The sequence below is a fragment of the Trachinotus anak genome, unplaced genomic scaffold, assembly GCF_046630095.1.
Source record: "Trachinotus anak isolate AG129_WGS33_773 ecotype Australia unplaced genomic scaffold, CSIRO_AGI_Tana_v1 ptg000031l, whole genome shotgun sequence".
NCBI classification, from domain to species: Eukaryota; Metazoa; Chordata; class Actinopteri; order Carangiformes; family Carangidae; genus Trachinotus; species Trachinotus anak.
Genome location: NW_027273882.1, coordinates 8,887,425 through 8,915,340, shown reverse-complemented (window position 1 = coordinate 8,915,340; position 27,916 = coordinate 8,887,425). Strand labels below are relative to the sequence as shown.

The following is a 27,916-nucleotide window of genomic DNA, read 5'->3' as shown; positions in this document are numbered from 1 at the left end:
ATGTTGTGAGTCATGAACATTGTCTGTGGTCTTGTCCCACTAAAGGTCCACTTACTCATTACTTGTGCAGCAGATAAAATGTCCCAACTGGAACCTTTAGGTGTTTGAGTCCATTTTTTTCTCAGAGTGACTTCTTGTCCCTGTGAGCATAGGAACTGTTTGACTGTTTGTTCTTTCATCAGCTGTGTCTTGGTGGGTTGGTGGTGTTGATGTTTTGCCTTGACGCTGAAAAGACAAAACCAAAGTGAAACTAAAACTAAAACAAAACTTTTTTGTACCATTTTTACAGAATCAGATTCTTCTAAAGGTCTAAAGGTCTAACGTATCTGATTCTGAACAAAAGTGCAAATTATTTATCAGAACAGAAGAGAAATATGAAACAAGACTCCACTGACCTGTTGGAAACCTCTTTCCTAACACGCATTCTGCATGACAGACTCCTGATGTTACCTGGTCTTTAGTGCCACCTGTTGGAACTATGTTATGTAACTTTAACAAACATTTATTATATGAAGCAGTAACTGTAGCAGTTCTAAGTTCTAACAAACTTTATTTTTAAACAGAGGCTCAAAGTCTTTACAGTGAGAAAAAAGTAAAAGTGGTTGAAAGAAAAACCTAATTTGAAGATCTGTCAGCCTGAGGTTCTGGAGGTTCTGCAGGTTCTGGAGGTTCTGGTCCCCTTCTGTTAGGAGCCAAGACTGAGGGACAGTCCTGGCTGCCCTCAGATCCCCAACAAACCATCCTGTCCAGAGTCTGTTCACCTGTGATCCAGACAGCTGCTCCTCCATCACGTCCTACTGTGGTCTGTTCATTAGATGGTCAGTCAGCTCCATCTAGTGGACAGATAGTAGAACTACACCCTCTGATGTGTGATCTCTCTGACACTGACTGGGTTTCTGTCACAGGTTAGACTGGTTCTGATGTCACTCTGATATTTTTAAACTTGGACTCTGAAGTTATGAGGATGTGACTTGTCCTCAGATCAAATGCTCACAGACACCAGGACTGACGAGGGAGAACGAGCAGCTTCTTCTCTGCAGATGTTTCCTCGACACATGAAGGTGGAAAGTGTCTGTAAATTGACCTGAGGTGAGTTCAGCAGGTGAGAATCACATTGTGTCACATTGTGTCACATTGTGATGTGTCACTGTTTGACTGGACAGTAGAAATAGTGTAAAAATATGTTAAAAATATTCTTAAAGAATTTCTGTTGGAGTTAAATATGATGATTTGAGGATTATTTGCATTAATGTCAGCGGATCTTAGAATCAACAGAGGTTTTATTGTAATCTGAGACATGATCACTAGAAAACACAGGCAGTGTCAGAACCAGTCAGACAGGTTGGATCCACATGACTGAGGTGTTGTTCAAAACACAATCTTACCAGTACAAACACTGACTTTTCTTTAGTGGAGCCCTGTTCTCACAGTTTATGTCTCAACTGTCGAGGCTGAGGCTTTAAAACCTTTCATGGATGAATCTGGTCAGTGTCTGATGGACAGAGAAGCTGGTTCAGTATTTAGCTCAGTTTATTGTAGAGCTCCACATGTTGGAATAAAACACCTGTTTATAGATATGATATGATACATTTTGAGATAAAGACAAATACATTTCATGGTCACTGTATCAAATCTTCTATAGGTATAAGGTCTATGTAACTAATTCCGTGGTAATAACTTAATACAAGTTGTTGTGGGTTAATAAACAAAAGATTTAAAATTTGAAATGAGAAAGAGATTACAGGTTTTATTTATACTAAATTAATTTTGTGTGTTTATGCTACAGATTTGGTGATTTCAGCAAAACATAACATTGGGAATTATATGATATTTTTTAAATCTTATTTTCCCAGGATAAGCCACTGACTATCAACACAGCTGCCTCGAGTACTGGGTACATAAACAAACAAACTATGACCAGTTGAGGGATTATTAAACAATAGTGGCACAACAGAAAAAACTGACAAGTAGCTTTAAGGAATCAACACATTTTGGATTATAACGTATAAATGAGAGATAACAAATGGTACTATCACAGATAAATGCGGTGTCAGGGGATCATTAAATTATTATGGGCCTCCAGGTTTGGGTTGGCTCAGAATTAGAATTAGAACTTTTGTGTACTGTAAAGACAAGAAGGTGAGAATCCTACCTATCTGTAAATGTCTGATGAACAGATCACTGTGGTCACATTGTGTTGTATCGCCGTTTGACTGGACAGTAGAAAGCCCCAGCACATATAATTCCTTATGCAAGATGTTTACGACACCTCATCAAGGCCAGCAAACCTCGAGCTTTAGGTCAAGACTGATCCATCTTCCTGCCTTCTCACTGCTGGGACAGGGTCGCAACTGACCAGGAGCTGAAGGCAGTTGCGCAGAGTTTCTCTTCAGCCAAGACAAACAACAGGCGACACTGCCCTGACTACAACCCAGAGCTCAAGAGACTTGCAGCATGTTTGGCCTTGACCCAACCGTTCGGGGCAGACTGCCGCCCATCCTGAGCCCAGTTCTGTTGGAGGTTTCTTCCTGTTGAAAGGGAGTTTTTCCTCCCCCGTCGCCAAGTGCTGCTCTTTGTGGGATCTGTTGGGTTTTTCTCTGTAACAAAGTAAGGTCTCGACCTGACCCTGTAAAGTGCCTTGAGATAATGTATATTATGATTTGGCACTATACAAATAAAAATTGAATTGAATTGAATTGAATTGAATTGAATTGACAAGCAAATCAAGTTTCCGGCACAGATCGCAGTTACAACTTTGCGACCAGACATCATCATCATTTTGTCAGAGGCCTCAAAACGGAAATGACCATGCTCTCATAAGACCGCATAGAGGAGGCATTTGAAAGGAAGCATGCCAAGTACCAGGGACTGTTGGAGGAATACCAGAAAGAGGGTTGGCGAGCAAACTACTTCAAACTACTTTAACCACTGTTACCTGTCATCATTATTATTGATAACACCATTACCTACACAGCTGTTCCTGGTCTCTCTCTCTCTCTCTCTCTCTTCTCTCCCCTCTCCTCCCCCTCCCCCTCTTTCTATCTTCTCCTAAACCCAACCGGTCGAGGCAGACGGCCGCCCACCCTGAGCCCGGTTCTGTTGGAGGTTTCTTCCTGTTAAAAGGGAGTTTTTCCTCCCCCCTGTCGCCAAGCGCTTGCTCGTTGTGGGAACTGTTGGGTTTTTCTCTGTAACAAAGTAAGGTCTTGACCTTACCCTGTAAAGTGCCTTGAGATAATGTATATTATGATTTGGCGCTATACAAATAAAATTGAATTGAATTGAATTGAATACTTTTCATTGGTCACTTGTTTGTTTGTATCAGGATGCAGCAGCAGAGACCAGACTCTCCTGAACCCAGCTGTGTGTCCATGAACAGTGACCGGTCTATAGGTCGCTATATTGACTTTAAAGATAGACGACCTGCTGATGGAAGGTAAGAATTTAAAACTAAACTTTGTTATTATCTGACTCTGCTGAGAAGAGGAATCAGGTCTTGGTCCAGATCTTCACAGTCTGTTGTAGGACTGAACTATAAACCGTTTCATCATCATCATCACAGTGTCCACCTGCACAACAGTCACAGTCAAATCTGACCACAAAACAGGAAACAAAGTGAAAAGATTTTGTCTCGTGTTGTTTCTGTAGCACAATCCATCTCATTAAAACTGCAACAGTCACAAATGTCACCAAACACACAGTCAGTAGTACTGTACCTCAGACGCAGGAAAGGGTTTTATTGTGAAAGGCTGTCTGTCATGGCTGCCTTCAGCTGAGCTGCGGTTGAAAAGTCAAAAATGTTCTTTCCTAACCTCTTCTCCTTGAGCTCAGTATTAAACGTCCAGGCTGTGATTGGACAGTTGGTTGTGATTCGTTTTGACACTGACATGTTGATGTGAGGAAGAAGCAGCTCCTCTCACCTGCAGAGCTTTTTATTCAGTGTTTCAGGTCGATGCTGCCCTCTGCTGGAGAACACTCAGAGATTTTACCAAGGCTCCTGAGATATGTGGGACTGGGGGGGGGGGGGGCAGAGAAAAGCGGACTTTAACCACACCTCTGTTCCCAATCAGTACCAGGGACCTGGATTTAACCGGCTTGAAGCTTGATCCTTGTCAAAGTAATGAGGTTTTCCAAACCCTGGACGGTTGCTCTGCTGCCCAGGACTAATGGTGTGGTCTCTGTGAGGTGGTCCATCAAAGTCCTGGTTGGGCGCTGTTGTTTTTGGTGATAGTGTCTCTGCACTCATTGAGCCTTTATGCTCTTTCAGCATCAGACACCTTCAACAAGGTGACCCAGCTGAGACTGATGAGTCCCTGATTTGTGTCCCAGCATCACCATCCCACAGATCACTTCTTCTTATCCATCAACATCAGGAGGATTTTTCAGCAGGTCTGGTCCTGATGGCCCCTCTTTGCGTCTGATCTGGTCCTGATGTCTCTAATCCTCTTCAACTCTGTGGTTTGACTCATTCATTTTCCTTAAAGTTGATGTTTTCTCCACAGAGTTCAGCAGCAGAGCTCAGAGGTCCACAGTGATCAGTCTGCCCAGCAGCATCAACCAGACCTGGACTCCATATTTATGGTGTGTACATGTACAATCACACTGTTACTGTTTGACTCCATCAACCACAGATTCAATGCTGAACTTCCCTTCAGGTCCTAACAGTCTCCATGCTGCTCTGTTTAGACCAGCAGGCCTTCACACTGACACATGAATCACATGTTGTGTTCTACCAGTTTAAATCAAATGTTCAGTTCATCATCTGTTCCAGCTGCTGGAGGAGAACATTGTCACTTTTGTGAAGAAGGAGCTGAAGAGAGTCCAGAGGGTCCTGAGACCAGATTACCCAGAATGCTCAGAGAGTCAGACGGAGGATGAGGAGGTGTTGGACAGTGAGGATGAAGAGCAGAGGAGGAGCAGCAGAGAGGCATTTGTGAAGATCACAGTGAACTTCCTGAGGAGGATGAAGCAGGAGGAGCTGGCTGACTGTCTGCTGAGCAGTAAGAGGATTTCTCTAAAGATTCAACATGATGGAGAAATGAGACATTTACTAACGTCTCAAGAGACGGAGGGAAATATGTTCATATACATTAATTGAACCTGTTTGTTGTTTGTTCATTCAGAAAGTCCTGCTGCAGTTTGTCGACTTAAATTCAAATCTAACCTGAAGAAGAAGTTCCAGTGTGTGTTTGAGGGGATCTCTAAAGCAGGAAACCCAACCCTTCTGAATCAGATCTACACAGAGCTCTTCATCACAGAGGGAGGGGCTGGAGAGGTCAATGATGAACATGAGGTCAGACAGATTGAAACAGCTTCCTGGAAACCAGACAGACCAGAAACAAGCATCAGACAAGTAGACATCTTTAAAGCCTCACCTGGAAGAGATGGACCAATCAGAAGAGTGATGACAAAGGGAGTGGCTGGCATTGGGAAAACAGTCTTAACACAGAAGTTCACTCTGGACTGGGCTGAAGACAAAGCCAACCAGGACATACAGTTCACATTTCCCTTCACTTTCAGAGAGCTGAATGTGCTGAAAGAGAAAAAGTTCAGCTTGGTGGAACTTGTTCATCACTTCTTCACTGAAACCAAAGAAGCAGGAATCTGCAGGTTTGATCAGTTCCAGGTTGTGTTCATCTTTGACGGTCTGGATGAGTGTCGACCTCCTCTGGACTTCCACAACACTGAGATCCTGACTGATGTGACAGAGTCCACCTCAGTGCATGTGCTGCTGACAAACCTCATCAGGGGGAAACTGCTTCCCTCTGCTCGCCTCTGGATAACCACACGACCTGCAGCAGCCAATCAGATCCCTCCTGAGTGTGTTGACATAGTGACTGAGGTCAGAGGGTTCACTGACCCACAGAAGGAGGAGTATTTCAGGAAGAGGTTCAGAGATAAGGAGCAGGCCAGACAGATCATCTCCCACATCAAGACATCACGAAGCCTCCACATCATGTGCCACATCCCAGTCTTCTGCTGGATCACTGCTACAGTTCTGGAGGATGTGTTGAAGACCAGAGAGGGAGGAGAGCTGCCCAAGACCCTGACTGAGATGTACATCCACTTCCTGGTGGTTCAGTCCAAACTGAAGAACATCAAGTATCATGGAGGATCTGCAACAGATCCACACTGGAGTCCAGAGAGCAGGAAGATGATTGATTCTCTGGGAAAACTGGCCTTTGAGCAGCTGCAGAAAGGAAATCTGATCTTCTATGAATCAGACCTGACAGAGTGTGGCATCGATATCAGAGCAGCCTCAGTGTACTCAGGAGTGTTCACACAGGTCTTTAAAGAGGAGAGAGGCCTGTACCAGGACAAGGTGTTCTGCTTCGTCCATCTGAGTGTTCAGGAGTTTCTGGCTGCTCTTCATGTCCATCTGACCTTCATCAACTCTGGAGTCAATCTGATGTCAGAGGAACTAACAACACCCCAAATCAACACAATAAAAGGTAAATTTGCAGACTTCTACCAGAGAGCTGTGAACAAGGCCTTACAGAGTCCAAATGGACACCTGGACTTGTTCCTCCGTTTCCTTCTGGGTCTTTCACTTCAGACTAATCAGACCTTCCTACGAGGCCTGATGACACAGACAGGAAGTAGCTCAGAGACCAATCAGAAAACAGTCGAGTACATCAAGGAGAAGATCAATGAGAATCTGTCTGCAGAGAAAAGCCTCAACGTCTTCCACTGTCTGAATGAACTGAATGATCGTTCTCTAGTGAATGTGGTTCAGTGGCACCTCAGATCAGGAAGTCTCTCCACAGATAAACTGTCTCCTGCTCAATGGTCAGCTCTGGTCTTCATCTTACTGTCATCAGAAGAAGATCTGGACGTGTTTGACCTGAAGAAATACTCTGCTTCAGAGGAGGCTCTTCTGAGGCTGCTGCCAGTGGTCAAAGCTTCAAATAAAGCTCTGTAGGTGGATGAACGTGACGATTTAACAACTATGTGAAACTTGTTTGATATTTTACTGACTTACTTACAACTAAAACATTCAATTACATTAAATTTTATTTGTATAGCGCCAAATCATAATATATATTATCTCGAGGCACTTTACAGGGTAAGGTCGAGACCTGACTTTGTTACAGAGAAAAACCCAATAGTTCCCACAAAGAGCAAGCGCTTGGCGACAGGGGGGAGGAAAAACTCCCTTTTTACAGGAAGAAACCTCCAACAGAACTGGGCTCAGGGTGGGCGGCCGTCTGCCTCGACCGGTTGGGTTTAGGAGAAGATAAAAAGAGGGGGTGGGGGGAGGAGAGAAGAGAGAGAGAGACCAGGAACAGCTGTATAGGTAATAGTGTTATCAATAATAATGACAGATAACAGTGGTTAATAGTAATGATGAGTCGTGGTGGATCTGAATCCTGCAGATAACTACAGAATGAGGACAGAGAGCGGGAGAGAGAGGAGAAGCACAAACTACGGGAGAGAAAAAAAATACAAAGTTAACGGCATAAAGTAATCGAGAGAGAGAGAGAGAGAGAGAGAGAGCCCAGTGCATCATGGGAATCCCCCAGCAATCTAGCTCTATAGCAGCATAACTAAGGGATGGTTCAGGACATACCCAAGCCAGCCCTAACTATAATTCAATTCAATTCAATTTTATTTGTATAGCGCCAAATCATAATATACATTATCTCAAGGCACTTTACAGGGTAAGGTCAAGACCTTACTTTGTTACAGAATAAACCCAACAGTTCCCACAAAGAGCAAGCGTTTGGCGACAGGGGGGAGGAAAAACTCCCTTTTAACAGGAAGAAACCTCCAACAGAACCGGGCTCGGGGTGGGCGGCCGTCTGCCTCGACCGGTTGGGTTTAGGAGAAGATAGAAAGAGGGGGAGGGGGAGGAGAGGGGAGAGAAGAGAGAGAGAGAGAGAGACCAGGAACAGCTGTGTCGGTAATGGTGTTATCAATAATAATGACAGGTAACAGTGGTTAATAGTAAAGATGAGTAGTGGTGGATCTGGATCCTGCTGCTCCCGGGGCAGAGATACCTGCAGAATGAGGACAGAGCGAGGGAGAGAGAGGAGAAGCACAAACTACGGGAGAGAAAAAATACAAAGTTAATGGCATGAAGTTATCGAGAGAGAGAGGGGGAGAGAGACAGAAATAGAGAGAGAGCGCCCAGTGAATCATGGGAATCCCCCAGCAGTCTAGCTCTATAGCAGCATAACTAAGGGATGGGTCAGGACATACCCGAGCCAGCCCTAACTATAAGCTTTACTAAACAAGACAGTTTTAAGCCTGATCTTAAAGGTAGAGAGGGTGTCTGCCTCCCGAACCCACACTGGGAGCTGGTTCCACAGGAGAGGAGCCTGATAGCTGAAGGCTCTGCCCCCCATTCTACTCTTACAAACTCTGGGAACCACAAGTTGACCTGCATTTAGAGAGCGAAGTGTCCTATTGGGAAAATAGGGAACTATAAGCTCTCCAAGGTACGATGGTGCCTGACCATTAATGGCTTTGTAGGTGAGGAGGAGGATTTTAAATTCGATTCTAGAGTTTACAGGGAGCCAATGCAGAGAGGCTAGCACAGGAGAGATGTGATCTCGTTTCCTAGATCCTGTCAGTACTCGTGCTGCCGCATTCTGGATCAGTTGGAGGCTTTTTACTGAATTTTTGGGACATCCTGACAATAAAGAGTTACAGTAGTCCAGTCTTGAGGTAACAAATGCATGAACTAGTTTTTCAGCATCCTTGAGACATAGAATCGGTCTGATTTTAGCAATATTGCGCAGGTGGAAGAAGGCTGTCCTAGAGACTTGCTTTATATGTGAAGTAAAGGACAAGTCCTGGTCAAAAATGACACCAAGGTTTCTGACTGTAGCACTGGAGGCCAAGGTGATGTCATCCAGAGTCAGTATATTATCACATAGTGTATCTCTGAGGTGTTTTGGGCCAATTACAATAACCTCAGTTTTGTCTGAATTTAAGAGTAAGAAATTAGTGGTCATCCAGGTTTTTATGTCCTTAAGACACACCTGAAGCTTGGCTATCTGGTTAGTCTCACCTGGCTTCATGGATAAGTACAGCTGGGTGTCATCTGCGTAACAATGGAAATTCATCTGGCGCCTCCTAATAATGTTTCCCAGAGGGAGCATATATAGACTGAAGAGCATTGGTCCTAGCACAGAACCTTGTGGAACTCCATGACTAACTTCTGTGATGATAGAGGAGTCATTATTAACATGAACAAACTGGAGTCTATCTGACAGATATGACTTAAACCAGCTTAGTGTGGTTCCTTTGATGCCGACCATATGTTCTAGTCTCTGTAATAAAATCTTATGATCAATGGTGTCAAATGCGGCACTAAGATCTAGTAGGACAAGTACAGAGACAAGTCCATTGTCTGAGGCTACGAGGAGATCATTGGTAACCTTAACCAGAGCTGTTTCTGTGCTATGATGGACTCTAAAACCTGACTGAAAATCTTCAAACAAACCATTCCTGTGCAAATAATCACATAACTGGTTTGCAACAACCTTCTCAAGGATTTTGGAAATAAAGGGGAGGTTGGATATAGGTCTATAATTGGCTAAAACATCTGGATCAAGAGTAGGCTTTTTAAGTAGAGGTTTAATTACTGCAACTTTAAAAACCTGCGGTACATAACCAGTTGATAAAGATAAGTTAATCAGACTTAATATAGAGGTGTCAATTAAAGGAAAAACTTCTTTGAACAACCTTGTTGGAACGGGGTCAAGAAGACAAGTCGATGGTTTAGATGATGAAACTGTTGAAGTGAGCTCAGGGAGATGTACAGGAGAGAAACAGTCAAAATATAAGCCAGTTACAGTCGACTCTGAGGCTGCTGAACTGGACAGTACATCTGAGCCGGCTGTGGGGAGGAGATGGTGAATTTTTTCTCTAACAGAGACAATTTTATTTGTAAAGAAGCTCATAAAGTCATTACAGCTGAGGGCTAAAGGTATAGATGGAACAACAGAGCTGTGGCTGTCTGTCAGCCTGGCTACAGTGCTGAACAGAAACCTGGGATTGTTCTTGTTTTCTTCTATCAATGATGAATAATAGGATGTTCTGGCTTTACGGAGGCTTTTTTTATATGCCAATAGGCTGTCTTTCCAAGCCTTTAGAGATTCTTCCAGGTTAGTAGAACGCCACCTTCTTTCTAGTTTCCTTGAATTTTGCTTTAAAGCTCGTGTTTCTGAGCTGTACCATGGAGCTAGCCTTCTCTGACTCACTACCTTCTTCCTCAGAGGGGCCACAGTGTCTAGAGTTGCACGCAGTGAGGCTACAGTACTGTCAACAAGATCATCAACCTGTGTGGATGTGAAGTTAAGAGAGCTGTTCCCTACTGCATTGATACATGGCAGTGGGCTAAGTACTGATGGGATTCTTTCTTTAAATTTGCTAATGGTATTGTCAGAGAGACACCTGCTGTAATAGATTTTTTCCCCAGATGCTGTGTAGTCCATGACTGAAAACTCAAATGTTAACAGAGAATGGTCAGATAAAAGAGGGTTTCTGGGAGAAACTGTTAGATATTCGATGTCAATCCCATAAGTCAGAACCAGATCAAGGGTATGATTAAAAGAGTGAGTGGGTTCATTAACATGCTGAGAGAAGCCAATTGAGTCTAATAATGAATTAAATGCAATACTCAGGCTGTCACTTTCAACATCTACGTGAATGTTAAAATCACCCACCATGATAACTTTATCTGTGCTGAGAACTAACTCAGATAAAAAGTCTGAGAACTCAGATAAGAACTCAGAGTAAGGGGCAGGTGGACGATATACAGTAACTAGTAGGACTGGTTTTTGTGTCTTCCAGTTTGGGTGAGACAGACTAAGAATAAGGCTTTCAAATGAATGAATGAAATATAAGCTTTATCAAAGAGGACAGTTTGAAGCCTGATCTTAAAGGTAGAGAGGGTGTCTGCCTCCCGAACCCACACTGGGAGCTGGTTCCACAGGAGAGGAGCCTGATAGCTGAAGGCTCTGCCCCCCATTCTACTCTTACAAACTCTGGGAACCACACGTAGACCTGCATTTAGAGAGCGAAGTGTCCTATTGGGAAAATAGGGAACTATAAGCTCTTTAAGGTACGATGGTGCCTGACCATTAATGGCTTTGTAGGTGAGGAGGAGGATTTTAAATTCTATTCTGGATTTTACAGGGAGCCAATGCAGAGAAGCTAACACAGGAGATATGTGATCTCATGTCCTAATTCCTGTCAGTACTCGTGCTGCAGCATTTTGGAACAATTGGAGGCTTTTTACTGAATTTTTGGGACATGTTCTTCATCACTTATTCTTCTTTCAGACTGAGTGGTTGTAACCTCTCAGAGAGAAGCTGTGAAGCTCTGTCCTCAGTCCTCAGCTCCCAGTCCTCTAGTCTGAGAGACCTGGACCTGAGTAACAACAACCTGCAGGATTCAGGAGTGAAGCTTCTGTCTGCTGGACTGGAGAGTCCGCACTGTTCACTGGAAGCTCTCAGGTCAGGATAAAGCTGTTTTTTAGATAGCTGATCTTTTAAATCCTGCTTTTCCTGCTTTAGGTTCTTGTTGGTGGAGATGTTCAACATTTTCCTGTTGACATGATTTTTCTAAAATACTGAGTTGATCATATTTTCTTACTCCAGTCTGTCAGGCTGTCTGATCACAGAGGAGGGTTGTGCTTCTCTGGCCTCAGCTCTGAGCTCCAACCCCTCCCATCTGAGAGAGCTGGACCTGAGCTACAATCATCCAGGAGACTCAGGAGTGAAGCTGCTGTCTGCTGGACTGGAGGATCCACACTGGAGACTGGACTCTCTCAGGTATGGACAGACAACAAGACCTCAGTCTCTGAGCTCTGTCTCCTGTCTTTTATTTCCTGTTTCCCTGCTTGGCTCCGTCATCATGAAAGACGTCTTATTTCTCTTAGTTGTGTTCAGAGGAGTGAGTTGGCCTGAATCAGCAAACACGTGGATCCTCACAAGTCTTTGATCAAATGGAGACATCCCTTCATCAGAGAACCACATCCTCACTTTGAGCCATAATAGCAGTTTGGATGTAGGTGTGATGGTGTCGGTTTGTCGCTCCACCTCTTTGGTCCAGACTGTAACATCTCAACAACTACTGAACATATTGAGGTGAAATTCAGTTCTGATATTTCTGATCCTCAGAAGATTCATCTTCTGGGGATCATCAACAGTGACCCTCTGACTTTTCTATTGGATTGTGATCAAAAGTGAAAAGATGAGCAGGATGCAGAGAGATTAAACCCTCGTGACCTCAGTAACCCTTCATTTTCCTCTAGAGCTGCCACGAGATTGTTATTTGTGGTCCAGACTCAAACATCTCAACAACTATTGGATGATTGTGCTGAAATGTACTTCAGACGTTCATGTTCCCCTTTCATTCATGTTCTTACATGAACTGTAATAACCTCGGTGACCCTCTGACTTTTCATCTAGTGCCATCATCAGGTCAACATTTAATTTGTCCAATACTTTGGTTTCACGTCTATTTTTCCACCTCAAACACCTTTTCTATATATTTTCTTGATTATTGCACATTTGAAGTAAAAACAAAGAACAAACACAGATTCATTTAATGACTTTACAAAAGCTTTGCTGCTGATAGAAATGACACATAGGAACATTTATTCTCTGTTCACTTCAAAATGATCATTTAACAGGAAAAACCTTCAGTTTTTCACATGAAATTCTCAAGTCAAGTCAGTTGACTTTCATTCATCAGCCTCAAATCCTCAACTTTCCTCAGAGGGCTTTACAATCTGTACAGCAAACGGCCTCTCTATCATTAGAGCCTCTGTTTCAAACACAGAAATGACACTAAACACATTGAATCTGGTGTTAAACTGATCTGTGAACAGTCTGTATACACTTTAGTTGTTCATGTGTAAATTCTGCTCAAACTTCATTTGAAGGGAAAACTTGCAGAGACCAATATTTCCCATTCTGTTGACTCATGTAGGAGGACATCAAGAAAAACACACAGCAGATCAGTGGAGACTCTGATTGTTTCTACGTCACATGATCCTCTTCTTCTTCTTCTTCTTCTTCTTCTTCTTCTTCTTCTTCTTCTTCACATCTTTTCCTCACAGACTCCAGTGAAAGAAACAAGGAACCAGTTCAGACTGATGAGTTTCAGCCTGTTTCTGTGTCACACTGACAAACTGAGGAACACTGCTTCATGTTGAACAGCAGTTAGGACTCATGTTGGATAGAAAATCATTCTGACTGTGTTTCTTCCTCCAGGGTGGACCATGGTGGAGAGCACAGGTTAAAACCTGATGTCAGGAAGTGTAAGTGTGGATTTAATGTGACTGATGATGAGCAAACAGCTGACTGTCAGTTTGTCTTTAAACACAATGTTGGTAGTTGTGGTTTTTATTCATTCAAACATTTCTGATGACAGACGTCTGACAACATGTGTCACTGATAAACTTGACAGGAAATAACAACATGTCAGTCAATAATCAATCAATGAGCCATCAGATGAGTCAGATGATAAACTGCAGCTGTGTTGTGTCTTGTTCTCTCCATCAGATGCCTGTGAACTGGAACTGGACACAAACACAGTGAACACAAACCTGAAACTGTCTGACAACAACAGGAAGGTGACATATGTGACAGAGGATCAGTCGTATCCTGATCATCCAGACAGATTTTACTTCTGGCCTCAGCTGCTGTGTAGAACTGGTCTGACTGGTCGCTGTTACTGGGAGGTGGAGTGGAGTGGAGGGGTTTATATATCAGTGAGTTACAGAGGAATCAGAAGGAAAGGAGACAGTAAAGACTGTGTGTTTGGAAGAAATGATCTGTCCTGGAGTCTGAACTGCTCTGATGATGGTGGTTACTCTGTTTGGCACAATAAGAGAAAAACAACCATCTCCTCCTCCTCCTCAGCCTCTCACAGAGTAGCAGTGTATGTGGACTGTCCTGCTGGCTCTCTGTCCTTCTACACAGTCTCCTCTGACTCACTGATCCACCTCCACACCTTCAACACGACATTCACTCAACCTCTGTATCCTGGGTTCAGGATCTGGTCTGGTTCCTCAGTGTCTCTGTGTCCAGTGTAGGAGGGAGAGTCTCTGGAAGTGACAGCAGCTTCAGTCCTGTGGTTTATCATCATAATCATAATCTAATCTGCGTTCCGGCCCCCGCAGCACCGGCCTTGGCCAAGACCGGTGCTGGAACAACTCCCCCACGAGATCGCTGCAGTGAGACGCTTCTACTCCTACCCCCCCCCCCTCCTCCACGGACACCTGTGGATTGTTGACTCCGTCCAGGAACCGATCAAGGATGTCTCCATGGCAACTTGCTGTGTTATCGCGATGACACCCTGCGAACTGAGGCTCTGATTGTGAACTAGACGAAGCGACTCCCCAGGCCTATGCACACACACACATTCACGGACACCTCTTACATGTACATATGCAACTCACAACCCAACCCCATCCCACGCCTTCGCCGCTTCCTCCCATCCAGCGCGGCGGGCGGGGTCCGATAGCTGCGCCTAAATGGCAGCGGCTGCGGCTGGCTGCCTGTCTGCACTGGAATCACCTCCCCCCCCCCTTTACCCCCTCCCCTGGAGCAAATTGTCTTGAGTCACTGTGTTGTGACTGTGTAGATGTGTTTGTATCCCACACTGTATCTCCCCCCCCCCCCCCCCCCCCCCCCCCCCCAGGAGTATAGTTTGGGTTCTGTTATTTTTTCTCCTCTCCTCTCCACTTGTTTTTTCCCCATTCCTCCTTTTTAAATGGCGCCGCAGATGGCTGCCTCGGTGTTTTGGTGCGCTCTGCACCATTCACTAGAACAAATTCCTTGTACGTGAAAACATACTTGGCAATAAACCTGATTCTGATTCTGATTCTGATTCTGATTTAAATGTTGGTGGTGGACGAGGTTTCACATCTTTACAGGAAATAAAAATGATCTCATTGCTGAACTTACACACAGGATGATGACTTTTCTTAACCTTCCTGATGTTTTTATATGTATATTCTGTCTTCAGGGTCAGCAATGCCCCCTCCTTACAAACAACACCTGAAACCATCAAGTTGGGGAATAACTGTGATATTTGTTGTGAGTTTTGTTTTTCTATGGATGATCTTAGGGTGATAATCAGATTCTAACGGGACATGAAAAACTGCAACATCCTCTGACTGACTAAAAGCCTCCAACTGCCGGATCAAGTCGTCCAACCATCGTAGTCCTTCTGTTTTCTTTGTGCTCAGAGCAGACGAGTCCAGTATGTCCAAGAGAGGAGGAGTCTGTTTCATGATGAACAAAAACTGGTGTAATCCCAGAGACACTAGAAATCTCTGCTGCTCACCTTGCTTGACTATGTGACAACCTCACACTGCCTTCCCCACGAGTTCACTTTGGTTGTCATCTCTCCTGTGTGTGTACCACCTCAGGCAGATGCTGATGCTGCATCAATGGAGCCACATGGTGATCTTTGTCCTCATACACACTGTAGACAAACACACTGTCCTCGTACACACTACAAACACCCATAGTGTCCTCATATGCACTGTCCCCCCACTGTCCCCATACACACTGTAGACATACAAACTGCAGACACACACACATACACACACACACTGTCCTCGTACTCAGTGTAAATTAACATACTGTCCTCATACACAGTGTTGACAAACACACTATCCTCATACACACTACAAAGAACCATATTGTCCTCATACACACTGTCCCCCACACTATCCCCATACACACAATAGACAAACATAATGTGAGATAGATGTACTAATATATAGTAAAATAAAAAAGGCCTAAAGGACTATTTATTTGTAATTTTTTTACATCAGAGGATAAAACTACATCATCAGAGCTTTATGATCCATCTGATATGGATTCTTACTTTCTGTTAATTATTGACTTCAGTCGTTGATTCCAAAGGATGAACACAGAGAGTTGAGACTGTGTGTGGACCTACAGACCTGAAAACCTCCTGCTGTCAGTCACATGTTTGTTCTGTTTCTGGTTGGGTTCCCGGTTGAAGCTGCAGTTTAATTTCACCTTCTCTCATCAGCTTCATGCAGATTATTTCCTCCATCAGAAGGTAACGTAACCAACAGCTTCCATCATGTTGGTGTCATAGATTAAATCAACTTGAGTTTCACTTTGTACCATTTCACTGACTCCTTGTACTAAAAAAAAAGTTACATTATCATAAACAAGTAATACATGAATCAATAGATTTATCACTCATTCTTTGGGCCATTGTGGTCATTTTTAACTAGGCATCCGCTATCTATTTTGATTAACTGATAACCTTAAATGCAACAGCCAGCAACATATGAAGATTAGATGACATTAGTGTTGTCTGATGATGTCAAGGTTTATTTACATCAGGGTGATATTTTCATGCTTGATTCACTGACAGGTTATCAGTTGTTCTTGTATGTGTGATGATGTGATGCAGTCGTTTCACTCTTTGCCTTCAGTCCAACCCTGTACCCTAGAAATTACATCCATTATAGTACTAAGTTATTGTCCTAATTATGTCGTTGTCAGAAACATAATGACTATTGAGATTAATTTTACAGGAAATGACACTGCCTGGATTCACATGCTCAGGTTTATTTAATTTAAAGATTTGAATAAGTGGAATTTTTCTATTAAATCCCACCATGACCTTTATCCAACTTTAAGGGCCAATTCATACCTTCAACATCTGCATGAAGGTGAAGGATCCACTTTGGTCCTTGTGACATGAATAAATTATCATCTACCCAAGTCCACGAGGGTCCATGTGGACCCGTATAGATTTGCCCACGTGCAGCCCAAAATTAGTGTCCACAGGGACCCTACACAGAAAATGCACAGACTGCACATGCTCCAGATGAAATTAAGAGGTTGTGTGAGGAGGTTTATTGTTCACAACATTTATTTTATTATTATTCTTTGAAACATTACACAATACAAACAATACACAATTCTTTTTTGCCCTCCTCCTGTTCTCTTATTTTATCTTTTGATTTTTATAATCATCAGCAAACAGCATTGTGGTGCATTACTGCCTCCAAGTGGTGGATTAGGAAATGTGCAATATATGAAACGCCAGACAACAGATGTTTTAGTAAAAACAAAAGTCAGCAATCATTTTACTAGTAAGTTCAGCATTTCATCAGTAATTTCATGACTTTCTGGAACCATTTATCACCAACAATGAAAAAAAATATTAGCATTAGTGAACCCTGACTCTCATTATCTTGTTTAAAGCAAAAAGTTATGCAAATGACATTATATTTCCTCCAAAAGGCTTTTTCAAATTAGAAGAATATGAATGTAAAAACATGAGACAGAGCTGCTACAGTTAGCAGTGTGATTGTTTCTCTACACTATGAGATTCTCGCTCCTACACTGGACACAGAGACACTGAAGAGTCCAGTGACAACATCAGAGACTCCACTCCTAACCCAAATCCCAATCCAAACCCAGGATACAGAGGTTGAGTGAATGTGGTGTTGAAGGTGTGGAGGTGGATCAGTGAGTCAGAGGAGACTCTGTAGAAGGACAGAGAGCCAGCAGGACAGTCCACATACACTGCTACTCTGTGAGAGACTGAGGAGGATGGGGAGAGAGGGACTGATGTTTCTATGTTGTTGTGCCTGACAGAGTAACCACCGTCAGAGCAGTTGAGACTCCAGGACTGATCATTCCCCCCAAACCTGCAGGTAGCACTGTTTCCTTTCCTCTGAATCCCTCTGTAACTCACTGATATATCAACATCTCCTCTCCACTCGACCTCCCAGCAGCAGCGACCAGTCAAACCAGTTCTACACAGCAGCTGAGACCAGAAGTCAAATCTGTCTGGATGATCAGGATAAGGCTGCTCTCTCTCTGTCACCAGTGTCACCTTTCTGTTGTTTTCAGACACTTTGAGCTTTCTGTGTGCTGAGTTCGTGTTCAGCATGATTTCACAGGCATCTGACAGAGAGAACAAGACACAATGACAGCAGTTTATGATCTAACTTTGTAGTTATTTACACATGGGCAACTTATATAAAGGTTTAAAGACTACATAACAAAATGAATTCAAATTAAAATAGAAACTGAAATGAATATTTTAGAACTTCACTCATTTGTTGTCGCTATGATTTGTATAAATACCAGATGTAAGGACTTTAACTGAAATTAACTGTGATGTTCTCATGTCATGAATCAACCTGAATCCACACTTACACTTCCTCAGACCAGGTTTTAACCACTGTTGTCCGTTCTGGTCCACCCTGGAGAAGGAAACACAGTCAGACCAGCATATTCCCTTTGATTATTATTATTATTTATATGGAAGGTATGTTACTTTTACCCTCTTGTAGATGGTAATCTACATTAAATCTCATTTTATATCAATCTCTTCTATTTGTTTCTGTAAAAACAAATATATCCTAAAATATACAAAAATACCCCTGGTTATTTCACTACTAGGTAAAAAGCTGCCTCCAACAAAATTGTTCTGCTTTAAATTTTCACATGACCTGACAGATGACCTGATGATCGTAGGTGATTCTGGGCTGTTCACTATACCTGTGGTCCTTGATTTGAGTGCAGCCTTTAGCTAGAGAGGTTATCATTCTTTGGAATAATTGGCACCATTAGTACCCATCTTACCAAGTTTAAGGCGTATCTATCTGGTAGCACTCAGTTTGGTCAGTTAAAAAATTTCAGATCACAGTCTTGCCCACTTATTAGTGGTGTTCTTCATAGCTCTGTCTTAGGCCCCCTTCTATTTATCATCTACCGCCTGCCTCTTGGACACATTTTTAGGAAATTTGGTATTCTGTTCCATTGTTATGCTGATAATATCCACCTCTACATATCTGCAAAGTCAAAAAATCAGCTAATTTTGTTGCAACTGTATTGATATGAAAACACATTGTTATGTAATACACCTGAATTATTAGTTTTGTTGTTTGTCATTCCAACTAATTACTGTACCTTCTACAGTGAGCATTGTCTTCCAACCGTCTCACTCTTTAGAGCAATTTCAAGAGAAACCATTGAACCATTGAACCAATGATCAATTTGATGAGCTCTTGTCTGTCCATACCTGAGAGAGTCCAGTCTCCAGTGTGGATCCTCCAGTCCAGCAGACAGCAGCTTCACTCCTGAGTCTCCTGGATGATTGTAGCTCAGGTCCAGCTCTCTCAGATGGGAGGGGTTGGAGCTCAGAGCTGAGGCCAGAGAAGCACAACCTTCCTCTGTGATCAGACAGCCTGACAGACTGAAATCAACAAAATTGCAATATTTTAGGTAATCGTAGGAATCTTCACTGATGTTAATGGGAGAGTAAAGAAACATTTAAAAGCTTATCTCTCTAACAAACTGCTGATTTCATACCTGAGAGTTTCCAGCCTACAGTGTGGACTCTTCAGTTTAGCAGACAGCAGCTTCACTCCTGAATCCCGCAAGTCGTTGTTACTAAGGTCCAGCTTTCTTAGACTAGAGGACTCGGAGCTGACAACTGAGGACAGAGCTTCACAGCTTTGCCATGACAGGTGGCACACACCCAGCCTTTAAAGACATGTATATACTGTGAACACCTAAGAGATGATGTGATGGAAATCTTTTGAGTTTTGTTCTTTTGAGTTCTGATGACCTGAGTCAGATCCAATCCAAATTATTCTCAATCTAATTGGGTTGGGTACATTCTAATTTAACTGCTACAGGTCCGAGTGCTAGTATGTTCCGGGAAAATGTATATTGGAGAGTCTATTTGGGTCTATTTGAGTCAGGTGAGTTTCAGATTACATCTAAAATTTTAAACTGCTAAAGACAAGGAAAAATGTTTTCATCCATAAAAATCATAGAAATTCCAAGGCAATGAACCAACACTGGGAAAGTAATACATGGATAAGTCACATGTTTTAAAAGCATCATTAAACTTAAAAATAATTTCTTTTCAATCATATTGAGCAGTGCCCTTAAAAATGAAATACTGTAACAAAGTTAAACATTTAGTGTGTGATTTTACAGCTATATCCTGACCTGAGTGCTTCCAGTGCACAGTGTGGACTCTCCAGTCCATCAGACAGCAGCTTCACTCCTGAATTCTGCAGGTTGTTGTTACTCAGGTCCAGATCTCTCAGACTAGAGGACTGGGAGCTGAGGACTGAGGACAGAGCTTCACAGCTTTGCGATGAAAGATTACAACCACCCAGCCTAGGTAGGAAATAGCAATGAACAAGAAAGGAACATTTTTGCTAATTATTAGGCTTGTCCTGGTCCGATCTCAAGTATCGGATCAGGGTCCCAATCAAGGCATTTTTGATTTTGTCGCTGACTACACTCAACTCCCAATCTCTGTTGTTCTATGCTCAATATGGGCCAAGGCCTACTGCTGCGCCATAATACAGCTGCCGTAAAAAGTTGTGATGGACCGTGCCAAGATGTCTGCTGTATGGAACTATTTGAAAATAGAAAATGAGAGCAGTTCAGTAGCCACTTGCAATGTTTACCGTTCGGGTATTTTGCACGGTGGTGGTTATAGATCTACATTCAAACACTACTATTACTACACTACTGAATTTATCGCTCTGTGGTTGAGAATAACAGTTTTCGCTTTTGGAGCTGTTACAGCCACGGTATGCCCTACCATCTTGACACTATACAGCCGACACAGCGCTACCCGAACTGTATAAAAAAGTATATTTTACATGCTGTACTGTGTGGAAGCACATAAAGAATTACATGGCTTTTTTTTTTACCTTGTTGATAATAAAAAAACAACTTAAGGAACAACATGAACAAATGTTGTTATCTTTACTGCATTTTAGAGCTACTGAGGTGTCAAACATATACATGGCATTGATTTTAACAATTTAAATGTACTTATGGTGTGCAGTTTGCAAGTCTGTGCTGTAAGAAAATGCAAATATTGGATTGAGACTCTGTATCCGCAGATACTTAATCTTAAATGACTTGGGTTGGTATCTGGTACAAATAATCTTGGGACATCCCTACTAATTTTATTTATATGTCTTGGGATTCAGCCACCTACAGAGCTTTATTTGAAGCTTTGACCACTGGCAGCAGCCTCAGAAGAGCCTCCTCTGAAGCAGAGTATTTCTTCAGGTCAAACACGTCCAGATCTTCTTCTGATGACAGTAAGATGAAGACCAGAGCTGACCATTGAGCAGGAGACAGTTTATCTGTGGAGAGACTTCCTGATCTCAGGGACTGTTGGATCTGCTCCACTAGAGAACAATCATTCAGTTCATTCAGACAGTGGAACAGGTTGATGCTTTTCTCTGCAGACAGATTCTCACTGATCTTCTTCTTGATGTACTGGACTGTTTTCTGATTGGTCTCTGAGCTACTTCCTGTCTGTGTCACCAGCCCTCGTAGGAGAGTCTGATTGGTCTGAAGTGAAAGACCCACAAGGAGGCGAAGGAACAAGTCCAGGTGTCCATTTGGACTCTGTAAGGCCTTGTCCACAGCGCTCCGATGTAGATGTTTTACTTTAGGCTTTTCTTTAAAGACTTTAGCTGTCTTGGGGGTTGATTGTCTGTATGTCATCAGATTGTCTCCAGACTTGATGAAAGTCAGATGGACATGAAGAGCAGCCAGAAACTCCTGAACACTCAGATGGACGAAGCAGAACACCTTGTCCTGGTACAGGCCTCTCTCCTCTTTAAAGACCTGTGTGAACACTCCTGAGTACACTGAGGCTGCTCTGATATCGATGCCACACTCTGTCAGGTCTGATTCATAGAAGATCAGGTTTCCTTTCTGCAGCTGCTCAAAGGCCAGTTTTCCCAGAGACTCAATCATCTTCCTGCTCTCTGGACTCCAGTGTGGATCTGTCTCAGATCTTCTATCATACTTGATGTTCTTCAGTTTGGACTGAACCACCAGGAAGTGGATGTACATCTCAGTCAGGGTCTTGGGCAGCTCTCCTCCCTCTCTGGTCTTCAACACATCCTCCAGAACTGTAGCAGTGATCCAGCAGAAGACTGGGATGTGGCACATGATGTGGAGGCTTCGTGATGTTTTGATGTGGGAGATGATCCTGCTGGCCTGCTCCTCATCTCTGAACCTCTTCCTGAAGTACTCCTCCTTCTGTGGGTCAGTGAACCCTCTGACCTCTGTCACCATGTCAACACACTCAGGAGGGATCTGATTGGCTGCTGCAGGTCGTGTGGTTATCCAGAGGCGAGCAGAGGGAAGCAGTTTCCCCCTGATGAGGTTTGTCAGCAGCACGTGCACTGAGGTGGACTCTGTCACATCAGTCAGGATCTCAGTGTTGTGGAAGTCCAGGGGAGGTCGACACTCATCCAGACCGTCAAAGATGAACACAACCTGGAACTGATCAAACCTGCAGATTCCTGCTTCTTTGGTCTCAGTGAAGAAGTGATGAACAAGTTCCACCAAGCTGAACTTTTTCTCTTTCAGCACATTCAGCTCTCTGAAAGTGAAGGGAAATGTGAACTGTATGTCCTGGTTGGCTTTGTCTTCAGCCCAGTCCAGAGTGAACTTCTGTGTTAAGACTGTTTTCCCAATGCCAGCCACTCCCTTTGTCATCACTCTTCTGATTGGTCCATCTCTTCCAGGTGAGGCTTTAAAGATGTCTTCTTGTCTGATGGTTGTTTCTGGTCTGTCTGGTTTCCAGGAAGCTGTTTCAATCTGTCTGACCTCATGTTCATCATTGACCTCTCCAGCCCCTCCCTCTGTGATGTAGAGCTCTGTGTAGATCTGATTCAGAAGGGTTGGGTTTCCTGCTTTAGCGATCCCCTCAAACACACACTGGAACCTCTTCTTAAGGTTAGACTTCAATTTCTGTTGGCATTGTCGACCTTGTGAGGCGGTTCCTGGATAAAAACAAATGAGAAGATGATGATACAAGTCGTCATCTTTGACATTGTCCAGTTGTGGTTTGTCTGTGTTTCGCTCCAAAAAAATTAATACACAAGATCTGAGATGTGTGCAACATTTTGAAAGTGTAGTTTGTAAATGTAATTCTTTCCCATGTTTCCTCCATTTCCTCTTTACATCATGTTAAATCTTTAGAGAAATCCTCTTACTGCTCTGCAGACAGTCAGCCAGCTCCTCCTGCTTCATCCTCCTCAGGAAGTTCATTGTGATCTTCACAAATGCCTCTCTGATGCTCCTCCTCTGCTCTTCATCCTCACCACCCACAAGGTCCTTACCTTCACTCTGAATCTTGGAGGATTCTGGGTAACTGAGAACCATCTTGAACTTGTCCAGCTCTTTCTTCACAAAGCTGACAATGTTCATCTCCAGCAGCTGGAACAGAGTGATATTCAAATATTAATGAGAAAAACAAAATTATTCATCTGAAAGGCTGCTGGTCTATTAAGTACAGAATGGAGGCTGATGGAACAGAATGGTTGTTGAAGTTAGCAGTAGAAGGGGTTCATGTCCAAATACACACCATAAATATGGATTCCAGGTCTGGTTGATGTCGTTGGGCAGACTGACCACTGAGAACATCTGAGCTCTGTTGCTGAACCCTGAGTAATGATTGTATGTTTTTTAGCAAATAACTTCAATGTGATTATTGAAGCCAGAAAAACAAGATGAATGCTGCTCTGAATATCCAATTTGATGTTTTAACAGAGGACTTAAGTCTTAATAATGTTAAACAAATCTGTGTCAATATCTTACCTTCGATCAGACTTCTGTCCGTGTTTGAAGTCAACAGGTCGACCCTTAGACCGGTCACTCTGCAGGGACACACAGCTGGATACAGGAGAACCTGGTCTCTGCTGACGGATCCTCCTCCAATCACAGGACACAATATATAAATACAACATTTACTATCTTGTCCAAATAGTATGAAACCCTTAAGGAAATATAAGCAAAATGTTTTTCCACAAGTGTCTTTCAGATGAAATCTTGTGTGAACCAGGTGATTTTCAGTAAGAACCAGAATCTGGGGCAGTGTTGTCTCATTTAGATCGGTATAGATATTAGTTATCAATTCTTACCCTTGATCATCAGACTTCTGTCTATGTTTGAAGTCAACAGGTCGACCCTTAGACCGATTACTCTGCAGGGACACACGGCTGGATACAGGAGAACCTGGTCTCTGTAGATGCATCCTGAAATGTAAAAAATGAAAATTGAATTCCTCCTATATGTTTGGGGAGACTTTTTAAAAATGAACCTTAAAACAGCTTGGTTCAGTAGTTTTACCTATGCGATTGTATCTAAGTTGAAACTTATGCAAGAACATGTTCAGAAAGATTCTTTCTGGATAAAATGCTGCTGAGAATGATGTAAAACATTGCCTGTCAGATGAATCCTGTACAGTTTTAGATTCTTACCCTGGATCATCAGACTTCTGTCCGTGTTTGAAGTCAACAGGTCGACCCTTAGACCGGTCACTCTGCAGGGACACACAGCTGGATACAGGAGAACCTGGTCTCTGCTGACGGATCCTCCTCAAATCACAGAATGTAATATATAAATATCACTTTTAGTATCTAAGTCAAATACTGCATAGCCTCTAAAGCAGTATTAGCCAAAAACAATGTTGGTGGCCAGATACGTCCTGTCTGAACCAGACTGACTCATATCCCCTGACTGGCCTTATGGAATAATGACATACTTAGATAAATGCTTTTCTTTCAGCTTCATATAGACGTTTGTTGTAGTGCTCTTTATTGACAGAACTGTCTGCAGTGTTGTCTCATCTGTTCCAGAGAGAAACACCACTGATAAGTACACATGTTCTTTCTGGATAAAATACTGATTTCTCACTTTTGATCATCAGACTTCTGTCCGTGTTTGAAGTCAACAGGTCGACCCTTAGACCGGTCACTCTGCAGGGACACACAGCTGGATACAGGAGAACCTGGTCTCTGTAGATGCATCCTGAAATATAAAAAATGAAAAGTTAATTCCCCCTATATGTTTGAGGAGACTTTTTAAAAATGAACCTTAAAACAGCTTGGTTCAGTAGTTTGACCAATGCGATTGTATCTAAGTTGAAACTTAGAAACAAACGTGTTCAGAAAGATTCTTTCTGGATAAAATGCTGCTGAGAATGATGCAAAACGTTGTCTGTCAGATGAATCCTGTACAGTTTTAGATTCTTACCCTGGATCATCAGACTTCTGTCCATGTTTGAAGTCAACAGGTCGACCCTTAGACCGGTCACTCTGCAGGGACACACAGCTGGATACAGGAGAACCTGGTCTCTGCTGACGGATCCTCCTCCAATCACAGGACACAATATATCAATACAACACTGAGTGCTGAGCTCTGACATGGAGAAGAGTCATGGACAGTTAGAGATCCTCATCTCACCTCTGAGCTCTGGTCTGGCTCTCATGGTCCCCACACAGAGTGGTTTTAGAGGGAGGAGCTCCCTCCTCTCTGTCCTCACACTGATCCATAGCAGAGCCCCCACCTTCACACAAACACAACAACATGCTTCATTACATCAGGATCAGCTTTATTTTTAGTGGAGTTTTAGTCCAACTCATTATTTTATAGAGTTCATAGAAAATGTCCAGACCAAGACAAAAACAGGCAAAACAGAGAGGCCATAATTAAATAACCATAACACAGAAATACTGAATATACAAAAATAAAAAAAGAGAAATGAAATTCTTTAAAAAAAAAAAAGTTGGGTAAGTTGAAGAATTACTAAAGCAGGACAGTTTTTACATATAAAAGAGCAAAACTGACCACACAATAAAACTTTGCAACTTGCAACTTTTTATATACTATAGTAAAAAAGATAGAATACTTACAAAGTGGGTCATGTTGCATGGTACCACACAACATGGTTTTATCTTTTTATTTCTATCAACACTAAGAGCAATGGATTGGACGGAAAACTATATATATGGCTGTTCAGGTTGCAGGGTGGAATTGGATGGTTGGAATAAAAAGATAAAATACTGTCTCTAGTTATTTATTTATTATTAGTTGTTTAATTTTTCATCACTGATTTATTACATATTTTCTGTTGTATGATTCTGTTTTTATGATTATGATATCGGTATGTTTTATTTTGTCCTTTTCACTTGGTGATAAATGTTTTCATCAGCACTAATGATAAGGATGTTAATGCTGACATGTCAGTGATTTTATGGTTTAATAAAATAAGGCCTTGAACTTCAACTACAATTAATAGCTCCAACTGAGAGATTACGAGAGTCTGAGGCAACACAATGCAGAGCTACAGTAGAAAAAAAAAGGTGCAAGTTGGGTCTAGACTCAACTTTTTTATAATCAGACTTTGTTGTTGACACTGATTCATTCTACATACTTGTGGCACAGTGGTCCTGACTGTTGTTGGTTTGAACATTTTCTGTTCCTGCAGCCACTGCAGCCTTAAGCTCATTTACACAAGTAATATAATAAATCAAATATTAATTCCCACAATATTTTTGAGGAGAGATGTCATGGTCAGTACTTTTTTACCAATTCATGTAGTAATGTAATGTATTTATAAAACCAATGCATCATACTTCAGTTAGTTCAGTTTGAGACATTGTACTTATTTATTTTTACAACAGGGCATTTGTTTAAAAAAATGTTCATATACTACTAATTTGCAACAGTAAATACATTTTAAGGAAACTTAAAGCTGCCTGGATTATGTTTTCTCTTCATATAACAAGAAAATATTGTTCATCAGCATATCTAGAGCGTTAAAAGCGTAAAAGAAAAAAAATAAGTTCATTCTAAATTTATCAAAGACAAACTCAATATACAGTATTGTGGGTGTGAACCTGGTCTCTGCACTTCTTCTGCACTAAACTGACCCCGACCCCCTGCCTCTGACATAATGCAGGCCAGTACATCGTTACATCGTCATTGGGAAAGTAATTCAGTCAAAGAGAAATGTAATTTCTAGGTGACAGGGTTGAACTTCTCGTGGTGCTGGCAGTTTGCCATGACTTACATAATGCTAATGATGAGACAGTGGGAGGTAAAGGGGTAACATTCAAGTGCAGTAATAACTAAACCCTGTGTTCAACAAATTAACACAGCACTACTACAACCACCTCTGCCGTTATGAGATCAGTTTGACATATAAGTGGTGGAAAACCACCGGTCACGTTACCTTTTGTTGTTAAAAAAGAATCAGCATGAAGCTGATGAGTTCTTCAGCAGCTTAAACCACCCTCAGCTCTCTGTGTTCATCTTTGTTCTGAAGTGTTGTCTGAAGAAATCTGATCACAGAGCAGCTCTGACCTTTGAAATAAAGAATCTGGATCAACTGAAGTCAAACATTGACAGAATAAACCCTCATCAAAGGATCATAAAGCTCCGACACTGAAGTTTTAACCTCAGGGTATCGTATTTTGTAAAGACAGATATGATCTTCAAAACATCACCAACTGTCAATCATTTCTTAACAAAAACAGACTCAGCAGGTCAGAGTCAACCAGACTTAACCAACTGACACTCTAATGTGGTGACTGGTGTTTAACGTCCAGCACAGTGTCCAAAAGCACAAGGTGTTTTCATACACTGACTTGTTTAATCCAACCAGTACTAATCCACGACACATTATCTGGCACACCTTGGTTTAGGTAACAAAGGCGAAATGCAGCTCCAGGTTATTCCAGAGCTGTCTTGTTTAAATTTTGCCACCTGGTTCTATTTAGATTTGGAGGGTGCGTAATCAGGATTTCTGGAGAGCTGTGTAAAGCCACAGAAGCTAAACCAGCTGCTGGATGCATAAAATAAAGTTAATTGATTTAACCAAACGGCTAAATCACAGCACTATAAAGTCCATACAGTGTTTTTTTCTGGCAGAAAAGAGAAGGCAGGGTGCTGGAATGATTATGAACTGCACATGATTCATGTTCATCCTAGCGTCTCTGTTTCGCTGTTTCATGTTGCTCTGCATGACATCTATTCTGTCTTTAGACCAATGCATGTGAGAAAATAAAACTGATTGTGGCCGGAGCACGGCTTACTCCTCC

The 27,916-nt window shown here is 42.3% G+C and overlaps 2 protein-coding genes across 6 annotated transcripts; one reads left to right on the top strand and one right to left on the bottom strand.

Annotated features, from left to right (window-relative positions):
* On the top strand, positions 1 to 14,093 carry LOC139612101 (protein NLRC3-like). Of its 4 annotated transcripts, XM_071467310.1 has the most exons (10): positions 21 to 1,089; positions 3,323 to 3,433; positions 4,265 to 4,386; positions 4,500 to 4,578; positions 4,769 to 5,052; positions 5,125 to 6,915; positions 11,292 to 11,465; positions 11,610 to 11,783; positions 13,230 to 13,276; positions 13,521 to 14,093. In XM_071467310.1, exons 4-10 carry the CDS (start codon positions 4,576 to 4,578, stop codon positions 14,051 to 14,053), a joined length of 3,006 nt encoding a protein of 1,001 aa, XP_071323411.1. In that variant the 5' UTR covers positions 21 to 1,089; positions 3,323 to 3,433; positions 4,265 to 4,386; positions 4,500 to 4,575; the 3' UTR covers positions 14,054 to 14,093. The 4 variants fall into 4 exon arrangements, with proteins under 4 accessions (XP_071323413.1, XP_071323411.1, XP_071323409.1 ...); XM_071467308.1 differs by lacking the exon at positions 4,265 to 4,386; XM_071467309.1 differs by lacking the exon at positions 4,265 to 4,386 and having other exon boundaries at positions 28 to 1,089; positions 4,769 to 4,997; positions 5,121 to 6,915.
* A 2,776-nt stretch (positions 14,094 to 16,869) lies between these two features.
* Positions 16,870 to 27,906, bottom strand: LOC139612098 (NLR family CARD domain-containing protein 3-like). Of its 2 annotated transcripts, XM_071467302.1 has the most exons (15): positions 27,049 to 27,906; positions 25,278 to 25,380; positions 25,068 to 25,184; positions 24,729 to 24,842; positions 24,293 to 24,409; positions 23,954 to 24,067; positions 23,631 to 23,744; positions 23,398 to 23,476; positions 23,027 to 23,249; positions 21,004 to 22,813; positions 19,992 to 20,165; positions 19,344 to 19,517; positions 19,054 to 19,227; positions 18,186 to 18,232; positions 16,870 to 17,930 (listed from the first exon to the last, which is right to left on the bottom strand). In XM_071467302.1, exons 2-15 carry the CDS (start codon positions 25,364 to 25,366, stop codon positions 17,359 to 17,361), a joined length of 3,918 nt encoding a protein of 1,305 aa, XP_071323403.1. In that variant the 5' UTR covers positions 25,367 to 25,380; positions 27,049 to 27,906; the 3' UTR covers positions 16,870 to 17,358. The 2 variants fall into 2 exon arrangements, with proteins under 2 accessions (XP_071323403.1, XP_071323404.1); XM_071467303.1 differs by lacking the exons at positions 24,729 to 24,842; positions 25,068 to 25,184.
* Positions 27,907 to 27,916: the final 10 nt, after the last annotated feature.